Below are 14,884 nucleotides of genomic sequence, written 5' to 3' on the forward strand. Positions count from 1 at the left end.
CTGCTCGTAGCATGGAAGACCAAAGTTTAGTTTTTCCTGCCAAATCACTGGGGTGTAAGAACACTGAACCGTGGCTGAATTGCTTGCACACCTTCAGAGTGTGGTGAGACAGAAACCAAGGCTAGAGACAAATGGCCTGTATCCTGCAACTTCATTCAGTAAAGTTGGAAGCCCACTCCCATTTAAACTAGAGGAGTGTTCATTTCGGTTGGAGGAAAGCTCCCTCCCAACTGAAGACGGAAGCTCTGACTCTCCAAAGCTCGTACCGTGAAAATCTTGTTGGTCGCTAAGATACTACTGGACTCAAATCCTGATGTTCTACTGTAGACCAACACAGCTACCTACCTGAAACCCTCCCAGCTCTGCTGAATGTTAGGATACAGGCCAAGAAGTAAAAAATCTGAACTCTGAATCATCTGCTAAACAAGTCCAAATTCTGCACCCCCCAATAAAGACCACAAGTCCAAACATTTTGGTGTAATTTATACTGTGTGTGTGTATTCCACACAAGGTTTTCCTTACTCATATAGAGGCCCAAACATGCTCATAACGCTTCTCGGTGCTGTAAACTTTCCCCTTCACTTCTGCTCCATTGCACCATCTTACATCAGAGCCAAAGTAGACGCTACAGGGAAAGGTTTGCTAAAAAATAAAGGAGTGCCCAAATGGGCTCAGAATTCTGCCATGGGGTGAGGACTTCTGTCCTTCCCTACCCAAGACGTTTTCCATGCCAGAACACTACCAGGGGAGGGGCAGTTATTTCCCTATTTTGTGTATTCCGTGAAGCAGCAAAAATGAAATAACCGTGAGCTGTTTTGGGGAAGGAAAGCAACCAGAGGGAAGAGAGAAGCCCTTCCTCCCCTCTATGCTCGTTTGAGATCATCTTTATTTTTAAAAAACCATTCCCCACAGTTGCTTGGCATTGATTTCAAGTCATCATCAGGTGTTTTTGCATGAAAAAAATGATTTTGTTTTCTTTTGCAAGGGTCAATGTGAGGGCAGTTTTGTGTAATAAGAAGAGAGAAGAGCAATTAATACAATTGAGATCTATGAGAGCCTGGGAGTGACTTCCATTAATCAGAACTGTGTTTTTTCTACCTGTGAGAGGTACAGGCTCAAGGTCTTACATCTCCCATCCATCTCTCTCTCCGCCCCCCCCCCACATAGTTTCTATGAATCCAACTTTCCTTGTCCCCATCATAAGGATAAAAAAATTAATTGTGTTAGTAAAATAAAGTGCATCTTTTAAATAAAATTAGTGCCAGGAGCTGTTTGGCTCAATCTTTTGCTGGACTGCAATTTAAATCCAGGATTCAAGCCTTCTCTTAGATACGATACCGTAATCATTCCTTTTCCAGCAGGTTTCCCGTTTCCCAGAAGGAGGGCTCTTGTTATTTTTTTGCTGGAGACAATCTATGGAAAAAGAAAACAGAAAATTGTGTAACAAACTAAAAGGCATTCGACAGGCTTGTTCTAAGGGGTAAGACATCCCGCATGGTTAAGATTAGAGATGGGCACGAACCGGGAAAAAAACAAACCGTGCAGTTCGTGGTTCGTCACATTTCACAAACTACGAACCACGAACTTTCATGAACCTGCCCCGGTTCACCAATCTGGTTTGTTTGGTCACATCCAGGTCAGCAAATCATCACTTCTGGGTCAGCAGAAGGTCTGCAGGAAGTCCATCCCCTGTTGCCTAGGAAACTGATCGATAGGTGCCAGGCTGTCTGCAGTGACAAATCAAAAAATGAACCAAACGAACCAGCCTAAAGTTCATGGCGGTTCGTCAGAAATGGGCTCTGACAAACTGCCAGTTCACGAACCACGAACCGGCCCAGTTTGTCATGAACTTTGGTTTGTATTTCGGTTCGTGCCCATCTCAAGTTAAGATCACGCTACATAAGTGTTGGTTTGACTTGCAAGTACAATGGACTCAATGTTTAGCCTGGAGAAGAGATGACAGAGAGATGATATGATAGCCATCTTCACAAGTATTTGAAGGAATGTCACATAGGGGATGGAGCGGTTTTCTGTTACCCCAGAGGATCAGTCCAGAAACAACTGGTTAAAATTAAACCAAAGAGTTTTCAGCTACACATTAGGAAGAACTTCCTGATAGAGAGGTTCCACAGTGGAACAGGCTTCCTCATGAGGTGGTGGGCTCTCCTTCTTTGGAGGTTTTTAAGCAGAGGCTAGATGGCCATTTGACCAAAAGGCTCAGTACAAAGTGAGGCAAATTGTGAGGGAGGGCAGGAAGGGATGAGCCGGTGCTTGGCTCTGGTTGCCCTTTCTTATATGCCCAGGGTAATGCCAATTGCCACTTCAGGGCCAGGAAGGAGTTTTCCTCCAGGCCAGATTGGCCCAGGGATCCTGGAGGTTTTTCGCCTTCCTCTGAGCATACAGCAGGAGTCACTGGGCAGGGTGGGGGAGGTAGCTGTGATTTTCCTGCATTATGCAGGGGGTTGGACTAGATGACCCTTGGGAACCCTTCCAGTTCTATGCTTCTATAATGTGCCCAGTTCTAAAGTCCATTCTTGATCCTTTCAATCTGGGATATGTGGAAAACATTCAGGCTTGCCTACTGCTGAGAAGAGAGGCAGAAAGACTACAATGGAGTAGACATTTTCTTAGCACTGCTCCACAGGGGATATTTTCATAACATAGCTCAGACTTTTCTTCCTGATCTCAGCAGGCAGGCAGTTCATGCCTCAAGCCAAAGGATTTATCCTCTAACCTTTCTGGTTTTCTAGTTCACTCGGCTACTGAAGTTGCTAAGGGGTCACAGAAACAGCCAATCTGTTCTCATAATCCAGCCACAGAAGTAAATCAGGTGCATCACAACCATCCAACTAAGCTGACAGCACTCTGACGTAAACACGAAATTAAAAAGAGAGAAAAAACGGACATTCTCCTCCACTGCCAAATTATCTGCATCGAAGTCTATTCGCTAGGCTCTCAGGCCTCCGGATAAGAAGCAGGATTAAGGCAAATCTTAAGAAAACCAAGGAGCAAAGGTCAAAATACGGCCAAGCAAACACCTCACAAAGAGATCAGGGCAGCGTTCTCCTCAGGCTCCACTTTAGAATCTCCCTCCTCAAAGAGAAGTCTGGGGAAAATATTCACAAAGAGGTGATTACAAAGAAGTCACTACTCATGAGAAAATGGAGGTGGCGCAGTCCCTTGAGAAGACTTTACTGTCAGGAGCTGATTCAGGGCTGGGTAGGATCGAGTGCCTTGTATTTAGATACTGAACCACTTTAGATGGTGCTTCCTTAGGCTTAAGGGCCTAACCAGGGGTCATTTCGTAGAAAAAGAGCTGGAGGAACTCATTAGCATAACTGATTTGCATATGTCACACCCTTGACATCATCAGAAGTGTGTCATTAGCATAACTGATTTGCATGTGCCACACCCCCTGACATCACCTATCCTGGCTGTTTTGGACCCAATCCTGGCCATTCAGGGCCAAAATTGGGCCCAAAATGGCAAAAAGAGGCTGAAGATGGCCAAAAAGGGGCCCAAAATGGTCAGGATTGGGCTGCTGCTGAGTGGGAGAGTGACCCTCCACCCATCAGAGGCCCGATCCAGGCTGTTTCGGCCCCAGTCCAGGCTGAAACGAGCCCAAAATGGCCAAGAGTCAGGTGGGCGGGGCCACCTGACATGTGACCTCTTTGGGGAACTGCCGGAACTGCGTTCCTGCGTGTTCTCCCTCGAAATGAGCCCTGGGCCTAACTACATCACTGATAGTGCTTGCCGTCTTGTCCTGTAAACCAGATGCACACTGGGAGTTTCATTTTTTGTAAGTAAGTTGGGGCCTTGCAGACCACAGTAATTAATTGCTATAACACTGTAACAATCTTGCAACTGCTTATTTTTAAAAAGCTCCTCAAATGCCTTTGGGAGAGAAGGACAACCGTTGTGGTACCTGAAGCAAAAAAAATTCAGTGAAAACTTCTTTGTAGATGCCCCATTGCCAATGTGGATGACTTTGCATTCATAGCGGCAATGAAAGTTACACGGAGAATGTCTCTGGGTGGAAGCAATTTCCACCCAGCTTTATGCTGCTTTATGCTGCTTTCATTGCACAAACTGGTACTACGGTTTTGCCAAGGGGGCCTAGCGATGCCTGCAGAAAGCAGACATGAAACTCACGGCGTTCTGGAATGCAGTGACACTCACCGTTCCCAAGGTGCAGGAAAACTCCCCCAGAAAGTCATGTTCGTAGAGCTGCATGCTCGATTTGTCTTGGTCAAACAAGGCAAATTTCAGCTTCTGAACTTCCTCGAAACGGTACTCAATGATGAACTTCTTGGAGAAGGCTGGATTGAGGTTGTTCACGGCTGTTTCCGTCCTGTCGATCTACAAGGAGAACAGGAGGGTGAGAGGTGAGCTAACCAATGGGCCCATTGAACAACTTAATAAAGGGTAAGGGAGGTGGATACACCAGAAGCGATGCCATTGTGCCAGGGACAATTCTTAAAGAATGGCGTGCAGGAGTGCGCACGCAATCATTTGCCCATGCTACCTGCCGATGCCAGTCAGTCTCTGGGCAGCCTGCTTCATTCCCCATCACCAGTGATCAGTAAGCAGAGAGGCAAATTGCTGGGAGTTTACCCATAAGTTTCGGGTACCTGGGAAGCCTAACTATACACTTACAACAACCTTGTGAGATAGGCTAGGCTGAGAAAAAGTACAGGGCCCAGAATCACCTAGTGAGCATCAGGCCGGAGCAGGTATTTTAATTTCATTTCATTTCTTCCATTTATAGTCTGCCCTCCCCGCAAGCAGGCTCAGGGTGGGTCACAATAATATCAAACAGTACAAGTCCAATTTACATTAAAACAATAAAACCAAGTAAATACTAATAAATACATAACAACAACAACATTCCACTTATATACCACCCTTCAGGACAACTTAACACCCACTCAGAGCGGTTTACAAAGTATGTTATTATTATCCCTACAACACTCTATGAGGGTGGGACTGAAAGAGCTCTGAGAGAGCCGTGACTGACCCAAAGTCACCCAGCTGGCTTCAAGTGGAGGAGTGGGGAATCAAACCCGGTTCTCCAGATTAGAGTGCCATGCTCTTAACCACTACACCAAACTGACTCTCCAGAGGCATCTGTTAGTCAATTCCAAAAAGGCTGTTGCAGAGCTGCAAAATGCAACTAGCAGGATAAGATCATATCCAGTGCGGGCATGGCGGGACAGGGACAGTGAGGCAGTGACTCGCCAATGCCTCAGCCATAGGCCTGGAGGAACAGCTCCATTTTACAGCCCCTGTGGAACTATAACAGATCCCATAGGGCCCGGATCTCCATTGGAAGAGCGTTCCACCAAGCCGGTGCCAGAGCCGAAAAAGCTCTGGCCCTGGTCGAGGCTAGATGAACCTGATCCTACTCTGGCACTCTAATCCCTATACCACAGTGGCTTATTTCAGAGGTTTATTGTGTCACGGTGAGGTTTAAACTGACAGAAGAATGGGCCCCTGATCACATGCTCTCTGTGAGCCAAAACACACCAGAAGAAATACCCAGGTTCAGCACGTGTTCTCTTACCTCAAGGTTTGCCGGGATCTGTAGGCATCCTGGAAGCTTAAAGTTTAGCATTTACAGAGCAGCAGGGAGGGAAATACAGGTGCCTGTATTTCCCTTCCCCTTCCTGCTGCTCTGTAAATGCTAAACTTGTTCTCTTACCTCAAGGTTTGTTGGGAAGTGTAGGCGTCCTGGAAGCTTAAAGTTTAGCATTTACAGAGCAGCAGGAAGGGGAAGGGAAATGCAGGCGCCTGTATTTCCCTTCCTGCTGCTCTGTAAATGCTAAACTTTAAGCTTCCAGGACGCCTACAGATCCCGGCAAACCTTGAGGTAAGAGAACACGTGCTGAACCTGGGTGTTTCTTCTCGTGTGTTTTGGCTCTGTGTGTACTTCAGGTGTCCTTCCTTTCCTGCGGCTGTTCCATCAGCCAGATGAGTCAGCGAGTTAGCAGCCCTCAGAGCAGATCCCCCCTTCACCAAATTTCATGAGGTAAAAAGTTGTTCTTAGACCAAGTTTGGAGCTTCTGATAAAAGAACTGGTGGGCGGGGGGAGGGTTAGCAGCCTCCCCGTCCACTAATTCTTCCCTACTAATGTCCCTCATCCCCTGTATTAGTATTATGAGGGAAAGATGGAGACAAGAAGTATGTTTAGTTCGACTCGTTTCAAAGATGTGCTGTAATTCTGATCAGGACTGCCAGCCACTTTTCTTCCTAATTTGCTGCTTTTTCTTGCTGATTTGATTGTGAACGCTTAATATGTGCAAGCTGGAGCCTGCCTGCCGCTTTCCCTTGAAGAATGCGGGGTTTGTATTGTTATAAATTGTACAAGGTACTTTATAGAGTAACATAGAGAAATCCCAATCCCTGCCCCAAGGGGCTTACAGTCTAACAGGGCAATCCTAAGGAGAGTTACTCCAGTCTAAGCCCATTGAAATTAATGGGCTTAGACTAGAGTTAACTCCGCTTAGGATTGCATTGTAAATCTCATCAGCAAAAGAAGCCAAGTAGAAAGGAAGACCATGAAAGGGAAAGATACTTTAGCTGCATGTCAGCTGGGGATAGGAACAAGGCCAAAAGCTCCACAAAAAAGGAGGGTTTTGAAAGGGGGTTTAAATTGAGAGAGAGAGAGAGAGACAGAGAGAGAGAGAGAGAGAGAGAGAGAGAGAGAGAGAGAGAGAGAGAGAGAGAGGTGGTCCCTCATACTATTCTTTTTTGGGTGGGGGGAGGTCCAGGCACACAGCACAGTGAGAAACAACAGGTGGCATCTGTGTGACCAAATCATGCAGAGGCCTGTACTCTTGAGGTCCAAAACCTACATGAATATTCCTGGAGATAAATTTTAATGCACCCAGGTGTTGTTTGCCTAGCACCTCCATTCTCTTCTTCTGGCAAACTGCTGCTGATTAAAATTCCCTGGAACCTTTCTATCTTCCTTCTGTTCCAAGTCCTTTGCTAGGATGGGCTGCAAATTTTCATATGAAAACTGGGTCCTTTTAGTCATCCAAGAGACATTCAAACGACACATTTAGGGAGAACAAGCATTTTTGGCAAGCCCTCTTCCCCCCGCTCCCCTTCCCTCAAAAGCAACTAAATGCAAACGTTTTTGGAGACAGCCCAAGCGGGCTGCAATTCTGAACTAAGGGACAAGCTAGAAGTGACGAGTTACACGTGAGTCTGTTCACTTGCATTCAAGTGTAACTCGTCACTTCTAGCTTGGCCCTTAGTGTTCAATATTCAATATTCAGAGCGTTTCATCTGCCGTGAGACAGTGCCATTTCAGATCCAGAATGCGCTTCCAGGCTCTCTGCTTTCCTGGCTTTAGAGTGTGCCTAAATTCTTCTCTGCATGCTCATTTTTAAAAACCGAACCAATGAAAGGAAAGGAGCAAAAATCCCTCACACCTCCTACTTCGTGTCATCTCGGTGGCAGCATTTTGTGAGGATCTAGCGCAGGGCCTCTTCCTAGAACTGGTTCTGACGCCGCTCGCTCCATCTGCCTTGCTGGCACCTGCTCAATTATAGCGGGCGGGGGAAGAGGGGAGAGCTACAGCAAAGTTTTACTTTCATATAATTGGCTTAGCTCTTTAATGGGACTCGCATTCCTAGAAAAAGTCAAGCCGTAAGAATGACAGTTTTTTGGCAAACTCAACTAGATTTCCTTTGCCAGTGCAAGACTTCAGAAACGGCACTCTTTACAGTGGAGGAAAGGCAAGGAAAGAAAATATGCTGACAATCCCAAGAAGCAGAAGGATCAAGATACTGAATAGCTCATGGAAATCAAGAGTCTCTCTACAGGAGACATCTGACACATGAAGAACGTGTGCCAGGAGATGCTATATTAGCCAGGAAGGGTAGTTTAAAAAGACAGAGCCAGCGGCAGGGCAAAGGCTTTGCTATACACTGGAGTTGTGTGAAGAGGCCGTGAAATGCCAGAAGGGAATCTTCAGCCCATTATAACCTCTCCAGGTCTAAGTCCAGCTCTGGAAGGCAGCTCCAGCTCATTTCCATTTCTTGCTGCCCTTTGGTTGCAATCCCTCACAGTCTTAGACTGGAGAGGTGAAATTGACAGAGCCTTCCAGGCGAGGAAGATGAAATTAACAAATGCTCTGAGGGCTCTGTCTTTTAAAACTAGGCTTCCCAGCTAACATTGCATCTCTCTACACTTGACAAACCCGCACTGAGGCATCTCATATAGAGAGAGCATCAGTCTGGGGAGATTTAAACAGGAGCTCCTCTTCTAGGGAGCGCAGTGGATACATTGCAGCAAGACCCCATCCTAGAACAGTCCTGCATTCTCATTGGCCTTTAAAAAAAATAATTCCATTGCAGGAAAGCGAATCACAAAGAATAACAGGGAACATGTACAAACGAAGAGTTAAATGCATAAGCATATAACAGATAGGAGACCATGCCCTTCTACCTGCATTTTAAGGGTCCAAGTCCACATTACATGAGTCATGAAACCGGCACCAGCCCCCAAATCTCATTTGCAACATCTAGCACAGAATGTAGAAAGCCCCAACATGGGCTGCAGGGCAATTCAGAGCACCAGGGCACAACTACTTACACTGTGCTCGACTAGACATAATGCGGAGATGAGGAAGGAATGGGAAACAGAGAAAGATGGTAGTGTACTTGCCATGTCTGCTTATATCCTAAGAAGGGCAGTTGGGTAAGGATTAGACAGCCAGTGTGCTATAGTGGTTAGGAGTGTCAGATTAAGACCAGGGAGAGCCAGGTGCCAATCCCCACTTCCCAAGGAACTTACTGGACAGGGTAGCCACCACTGCTGCTGGGCTCCCCTGTTGCTTGGTTGAGCCACAGGAGCAAACATATGCCGACAATGTCAGTTCCGGGTATGTACCGGGAGTGACTTCCTAGCAACACTCTAATGATCACCAATATCTATATGGTTAACACCACAATGTCACTTCCAGCTATGTAGCTGGTTAAGCTTAGGCTAGATTACTGCAACGTGCTTTACACGGGGCTGCCCTTGAAAAGTGTTCAGAAACTTCAATCGGTATAGAATGCTGCAGCCAGGATGCTGACTCGAGTGGGTTGTAGGGAACGTATCACTCCAGTTTGGTCTCATCATCTGCACTGGCTTCCGATTTGTTTCTGGGCACAATTCAAGGTGCTGGTGTTGAACTTCAAAGCACTATACGGTTTAGGACCGACATACTTGAAGAATCACCTACTCCCTTATGAACCTACCTGACTACTGCAGTCATGTTCAGAGGCCCTGCTTTGGGTGCCGCCCCCTTCTGAGATTAGGCAGGTGGCAACACGGGAGACGGCTTCTCAGTTGTGGCACTCTGGAACTCTCTCCCCAGGTAGACTCACCTGTCCCCTGCGGCTGCCATCTTTTGCCAGCGGGTGAAGGCATTTTGTTTCGCTGGGTCCTCCCTCACTGATCCCTACCCCCCTCCACAAAGTTTTAACTGTTGTTTGTATCTTTTGTATTTATTTTAAGCTCTGGTTCTAAATTGTTTTGATGATGTATTTCTAAGCTTGTTTTAATACAGATTTTAATCTGTATGTTTTATTTTGCGGGCCGTCTTGGTGGCTCTGTTAGGGCAGAAACACAGGGTGGAAAATCTTGTTAAGAAAAAAAGAAAAAAAGTGCACAACTGACCCAAAGTCACCCAGTGTGTGCTTCGTGGCTGATTGACAAGGATTGGATGGTGACGGCCTAGCCTAGGAACTGTGTGTGTGTGGGTGGGGGGGAGTGCTTCTTCTCAAGGACCAGTCATTCACATGCTAATAATAATAATTGTGATGATAATGATAATGATTTCCAACAGCAAGGGACCTGAGGAACACTTTTAAAGGAAAGACCATAGCTCCATGCTTTGGGTGTTGATATGTTCCTTGGCATCTCTACTTAAAACTACCAAGACTAGGAAAAGGCCTCGGGCAGCCACTGCCTATTACAGCTGGTGGACCAGTGGTCTGATCTGCTGATATAACTTCCTATTTTCCTTTTCATTCATTTCCACTGTTGGGCTGATCTTATGGTTCATGACCCAGCATCGGAAACTAGGCTAAGATTGGAGTGGAGAATGCCCTGAAATCATAGCTGAGTTACGGCAACTCCTGGTGGGGTTTTCAGGACAAGAGACAAGGGCCATTTTCACACGTCTTTACTTGCATACAAAACTGCACAAAACTCACAGAACAATGGCATCTTCCTGGCACAACATCACACCACAAAACGGAATCATGGCAGGGTGCCATCAGAAATCTCAGCAGGAAGATGCCTTTGTTTTGTGAGTTTTGTGTGATTTTGTGCAAGGGTAAAGACGTGTGAAAACAGCCTAAGAGAGGTGGTTTGCCGTTGCCTGCCTCTGCAACCCTGGTAGTCATTGGAGGTCTCCCATCCAATTACTAACCAAGGGTGACTCTGCTTAGCTTCTGAGATCTGAAGAGATTAGGTTCACCTGGGCTATCCAGGTCAAGGTAAGCTAAGATTACTAGCCTCCAATTTCTTTCATTTCATGCAATTATCTGCCACCTTTCCACCTCCTCAAGGAAACCAACTGATCAGAATTTCAAATGTACTGCTAACAGAATTAATTAATTTACACACACACACTTTACATGAAACCATAAAACAGATGAATAACATGAATTCGGAGACATAAACGCCACACCAAGGGCCATCCCATTCATTTAGCAGATATATATTCCACCTCTCCAGAGACCTGTTTGATAGCCTTGACTCTAGGTCAAACATCTTCCTTTACAAGCATCCTGTGAGCAGGGCAAATTAGGGTATGCACCCATTTGAGGCGGGGGGTGCACACACTTACCCAAAGATGCCAACTTGGGAAGTGGCTTGAGAATGTTTTTGTAAGACCCAGAAGTCTCTTGAGACTGAAAGGAGGTGGGGGGAACTTGCTCCAGCTGGGCTCCACGTCACCCTTAGGACAACCTTGATTTGCAGAATAAGATCTTCCATTTGCTCCAGAAGGACTATAGGAATAGAACCAGTCTCATCTTGGGCAGGGGGGAATTTTAGATTTAGAGCAAAATAGTAAAGAGTCCAGTAGCACCTTTAAGACTAACCAACTTTATTGTAGCATAACCTTTCGAGAACCACCACTCTCTCTTCGTCAGATGCATCGTCAGCTTATGCTACAATAAAGTTGGTTAGTCTTAAAGGTGCTACTGGACTCTTTATTATTTTGCTACTACAGACTAACACAGCTAACTCCTCTGGATCTATGACATTTGGAGCAGTAACTTTAAAAGCTCTCATGTAATCTAGTCTTAAATATGGTCAACTTTCCAAAGGAAGGCACCATCCCTCAGCCTTGAGGTTCCCAAAGTGATTATTTCTTTGGTCTAGCCAAAACCTGACAGCAAAGACCTGATGCTCCTTCGGCCTCAACACGTAAGTTGAAGCAATATGTAGATGTAAAGTGCTGTCCAGCCACAGCCCCTCAAGAGCAACCCTTCAAAGGGTTTTCAAGACAAGAGATGAACAGAGGGGGTCTGCCATTGCCTGTCTCTGTGCTTCCTTGGTGTACTAACCAGAGTACTAACCAGAGCTGACCTTGCTTAGCTTCCAAGATCGGCTAGTCTGGGCCATCCAGGCAAGGGCCAAGGCAAGGCAACCTGAGAAATAACAATAAGGGACACCTCTGTGCATGTAACACACACACACCCATCACTCATAACCAGGTCCAAGCTCCTACACGTCTGGCATTGTCACCCTTCTTCTTGGTCAGCAGGCACCGCTCCTAACAAAGCACCATTCCATCATTTCTCTTATTATCCATTAAAGGTCTTGCTGCTAAATTACATAGCAGGATGAAGCCTTGCCTCGAAAAGAACTTCAAGGGAAAAAGTGACGTAGTGGCCCCATTTCCACACCGCTTCAATCATCCCAAGATAAAGCTCTTAAACACACAAAATTGCAGGAGTGATTTTATCAAAATGTTAAATGCAACCCGAACGAAGAGAGTACGTGCCCAGGGAGTGTCAATTGCCAAGCGTGGCATGGTGTGTGCTGGGCTGCCGCTCTCAGATTAATGCAGCTCTTTACTGTCTGAGCCAAAAAGCTTCCAAACACACAAGGCCTCCCTGTCCTGACATGCTTTTCTTGGCTAAAAGCCCTGGAAAACCATGACATTGCTGAGGCCCGCTCAGTCACTTAGGTACCAACACCTTCCCTAATCTGAAAATGAACTCTTGTTTGGAACTGCCAAGGTCTGGCTGGTACCCAGAGCGCAGCTTATTATATACAAACCTCAGCCACATGGAACTCAGATAAAACTTGCCTAGTATAGCTTTTCATTTACTTCCAGAAGCAAAACAACATGGTGCTTGTCAAGAAAGCAAGTCGAAAGGGGTGGGAGGTACTCCTTTTACTAGATCGTGACTATCCAACGCACATTCACCTCAGAAGCCCTTTCCCACCCAAAAATCTTTGCAGAGTCACTTGTTTCTAAAATGGAAACAAATGGTAAATTTAGACTTGAAAACTTAAATCAGTGGGTTCCATTCAACATACCAGAGCATAGACCGCCTGGCCTGGGAGAGGAGTATAGGAAAGCAAGCACTCAGAGGTACTGTGATGGTTTTGTTTCCCAGATACCGCTTCTCCAACCCTCACAGCAAACCTGTGGGCCTTATAGGGTTGCAAACTCTTAAGCTAGGAAATTCCTGGAGATTTGGGGGTGGAACCTTGAAAGGTGGGGTTTAGGGAAGGGAGGGACCACAGCAGGGTTTAATGCCATAGATTCCACCCTCGAAAGCTGCTACTTTTTCCTGGGGAACTGATGTCTATCATCTGGAAATCAGTTGTAATTCCAGGAGATCTCCAGACCCTGCATGGAGATTGGCAACCCTGCCGCCTTCATTTGTAGCCTTGTTTTTGTGTGTGCGCACACTATAAAAATGAACCAATCACAAGCAGCCAGCAACTGATACTCCATGAGAGGAAAAATAACAACAACAACAACAACATTCGATTTATATACCGCCCTTCAGGATGACTTAACACCCACTGTGAGCGGTTTACAAAGTATGTTATTATCCCCACAACAAAACACCCAGTGAGGTGGGGTGGGGCTGAGAAAGCTCCAGACAACTGTGACTAGCCCAAGGTCACCCAGCTGGCTTCAAGTGGAGGAGTGGGGAATCAAACCTGGCTCTCCAGATTAGAGTCCCACGTTCTTAACCACTACACCAAACTGGCATAAAAAGGCAAGGAGTGATTTTCAGAACCTAGAGACCCTTGTGATCCCTGCCCAACTGACAACACTTGCAAGACCGAAGCTGGCCTAACCAACAAATGAATAGGATTGTGTCCAAAATATATCGTACATTCCAAGATGGCATATCAATGGCACATCTAACTGAGCACTGGTCACTCTGACTGGTAGCAAAAGAATTTCCCCCAGGACCAGTTACCTGAAAACCTCTATATGGAGATGTCAAAGACTTCATCTGGGACCTTCTTGGGTGCGTGTTACAAGAGAGTTATCAGGTTGGTGGTTCCAAGACAGACAGCATTGTGTAGTGGTTAGAGTGAAGGACTAGGATCTGGGAGGTCTAAGCTTGAAACTCACTGGATGACCTTGGGCCAGTCACTCTCTCGGCCTAACCTACCTCACAGGGTTGTTGTGGGGATAAAATGAAGGAAAGGAGAATTATGTAAGCCACCTCAGGTCCCTATTGGCAAGAAAGGTGGAGTATAAATAAAGTAAAATTATAAAAAATGTCTGACTGGGACTCATCTTAAAATCTGGGGGAGAGGATCAGCTGTGGACTGTGGTGCCTTCCCTCTCTGATTTTCAGCAGCAAAAACCACTGCAGGACTCAGCTGTTTGTCCCATTGCCGATTCCATATGTCTGCCCACAGCATTTTTTTAAAAAAAAGATGGCAGTTAATGTTGTTGTTTTCAAGGATTACCGTTTTTACTGAAGTTACCCACCAAGAGTCCCATTACCTGGAAGAAAGGCAGGTTTATGCTTTTAATGAATAAATTTAAATAAATGCAAAGGAGGTGTTCACCTTCATTGCTGTAGAATAAGTCCGAGAGAGTCCAATAAGTCTAATATAATATACTACACACACTCTCTCTCAGATACATTCTAGGCGAAGAAAGCAGCATAATATGGGGACACTCGGTGACAGTGCACATTCTTTTCATGCCAAAAGGAGTACGGTTCGATCCCCAGTCTCACCTGGCAAAAGGCATTAGGGAAGACCTTCTTCCACCTGAGAGCTCAGAAAGTTATTGCCAATCAGAGAAGACAATACTGAGTTAGATGGCTCAGAGCCAAGCTACAAGTGACGCCTGACACAGGTTGGACACTTGTCAGCTTCCCTCAAGTTTTGATGGGAAATGTTGGCGTCCTGGTCTTGCAGCTTGGCTCTCTGACTGCTGTCCAATGGACTTTTCAACTGTCACTTGGCCAACATTCCGCCAAGCTGCCTACATTTCCCATCAAAATTTGAGGGAAGCTGACAAGGGTCCAACCTGTGTCAGGCGTCACTTGTAGTTTGGCCCTCAGTGTTCTGACTTAATGTACGGCTGCTTCATCAAGTTGAAATCAACAGCTCAGTCCGATGTAACAGTTAAGAAAGGCAGCGGCTTTAAAAGCTCATGGTAGAGCCTTCGTTGGACCACACCACTTCAAACGTAGAGCTGGGGGAGGATCATGTACCATGCTTAGACTGTGAAAGACGGTGTAGGAGAGGCAGAAAGAACTTGTACCAGGCACAGGCAACTTTTTAAACCCAGGTGTCAAAAAACAGCAGTGGCGCACCAGTGAACAGAGGGAGGAGGGGAGAATAATAATAATAATAATAATAATAATAACGACATTCA

At 45.9% G+C, this 14,884-nt stretch overlaps 1 protein-coding gene across 1 annotated transcript in view; it reads right to left on the minus strand.

The window, feature by feature from the left end:
- The window catches only part of CPNE2 (copine 2), a 148,691-nt gene that overhangs the window by 78,524 nt on the left and 55,283 nt on the right, over positions 1-14,884 (minus strand). The window contains exons 3-4 of the mRNA XM_055000585.1: positions 4,180-4,359; positions 1,339-1,413 (exon numbers count right to left, since the gene is read on the minus strand). Coding sequence (XP_054856560.1) covers positions 1,339-1,413; positions 4,180-4,359 — 255 coding nt within the window. The remainder of the gene's footprint in view (positions 1-1,338; positions 1,414-4,179; positions 4,360-14,884) is intronic.

This window comes from Eublepharis macularius, chromosome 16 (assembly GCF_028583425.1).
Source record: "Eublepharis macularius isolate TG4126 chromosome 16, MPM_Emac_v1.0, whole genome shotgun sequence".
NCBI classification, from domain to species: domain Eukaryota; kingdom Metazoa; phylum Chordata; class Lepidosauria; order Squamata; family Eublepharidae; genus Eublepharis; species Eublepharis macularius.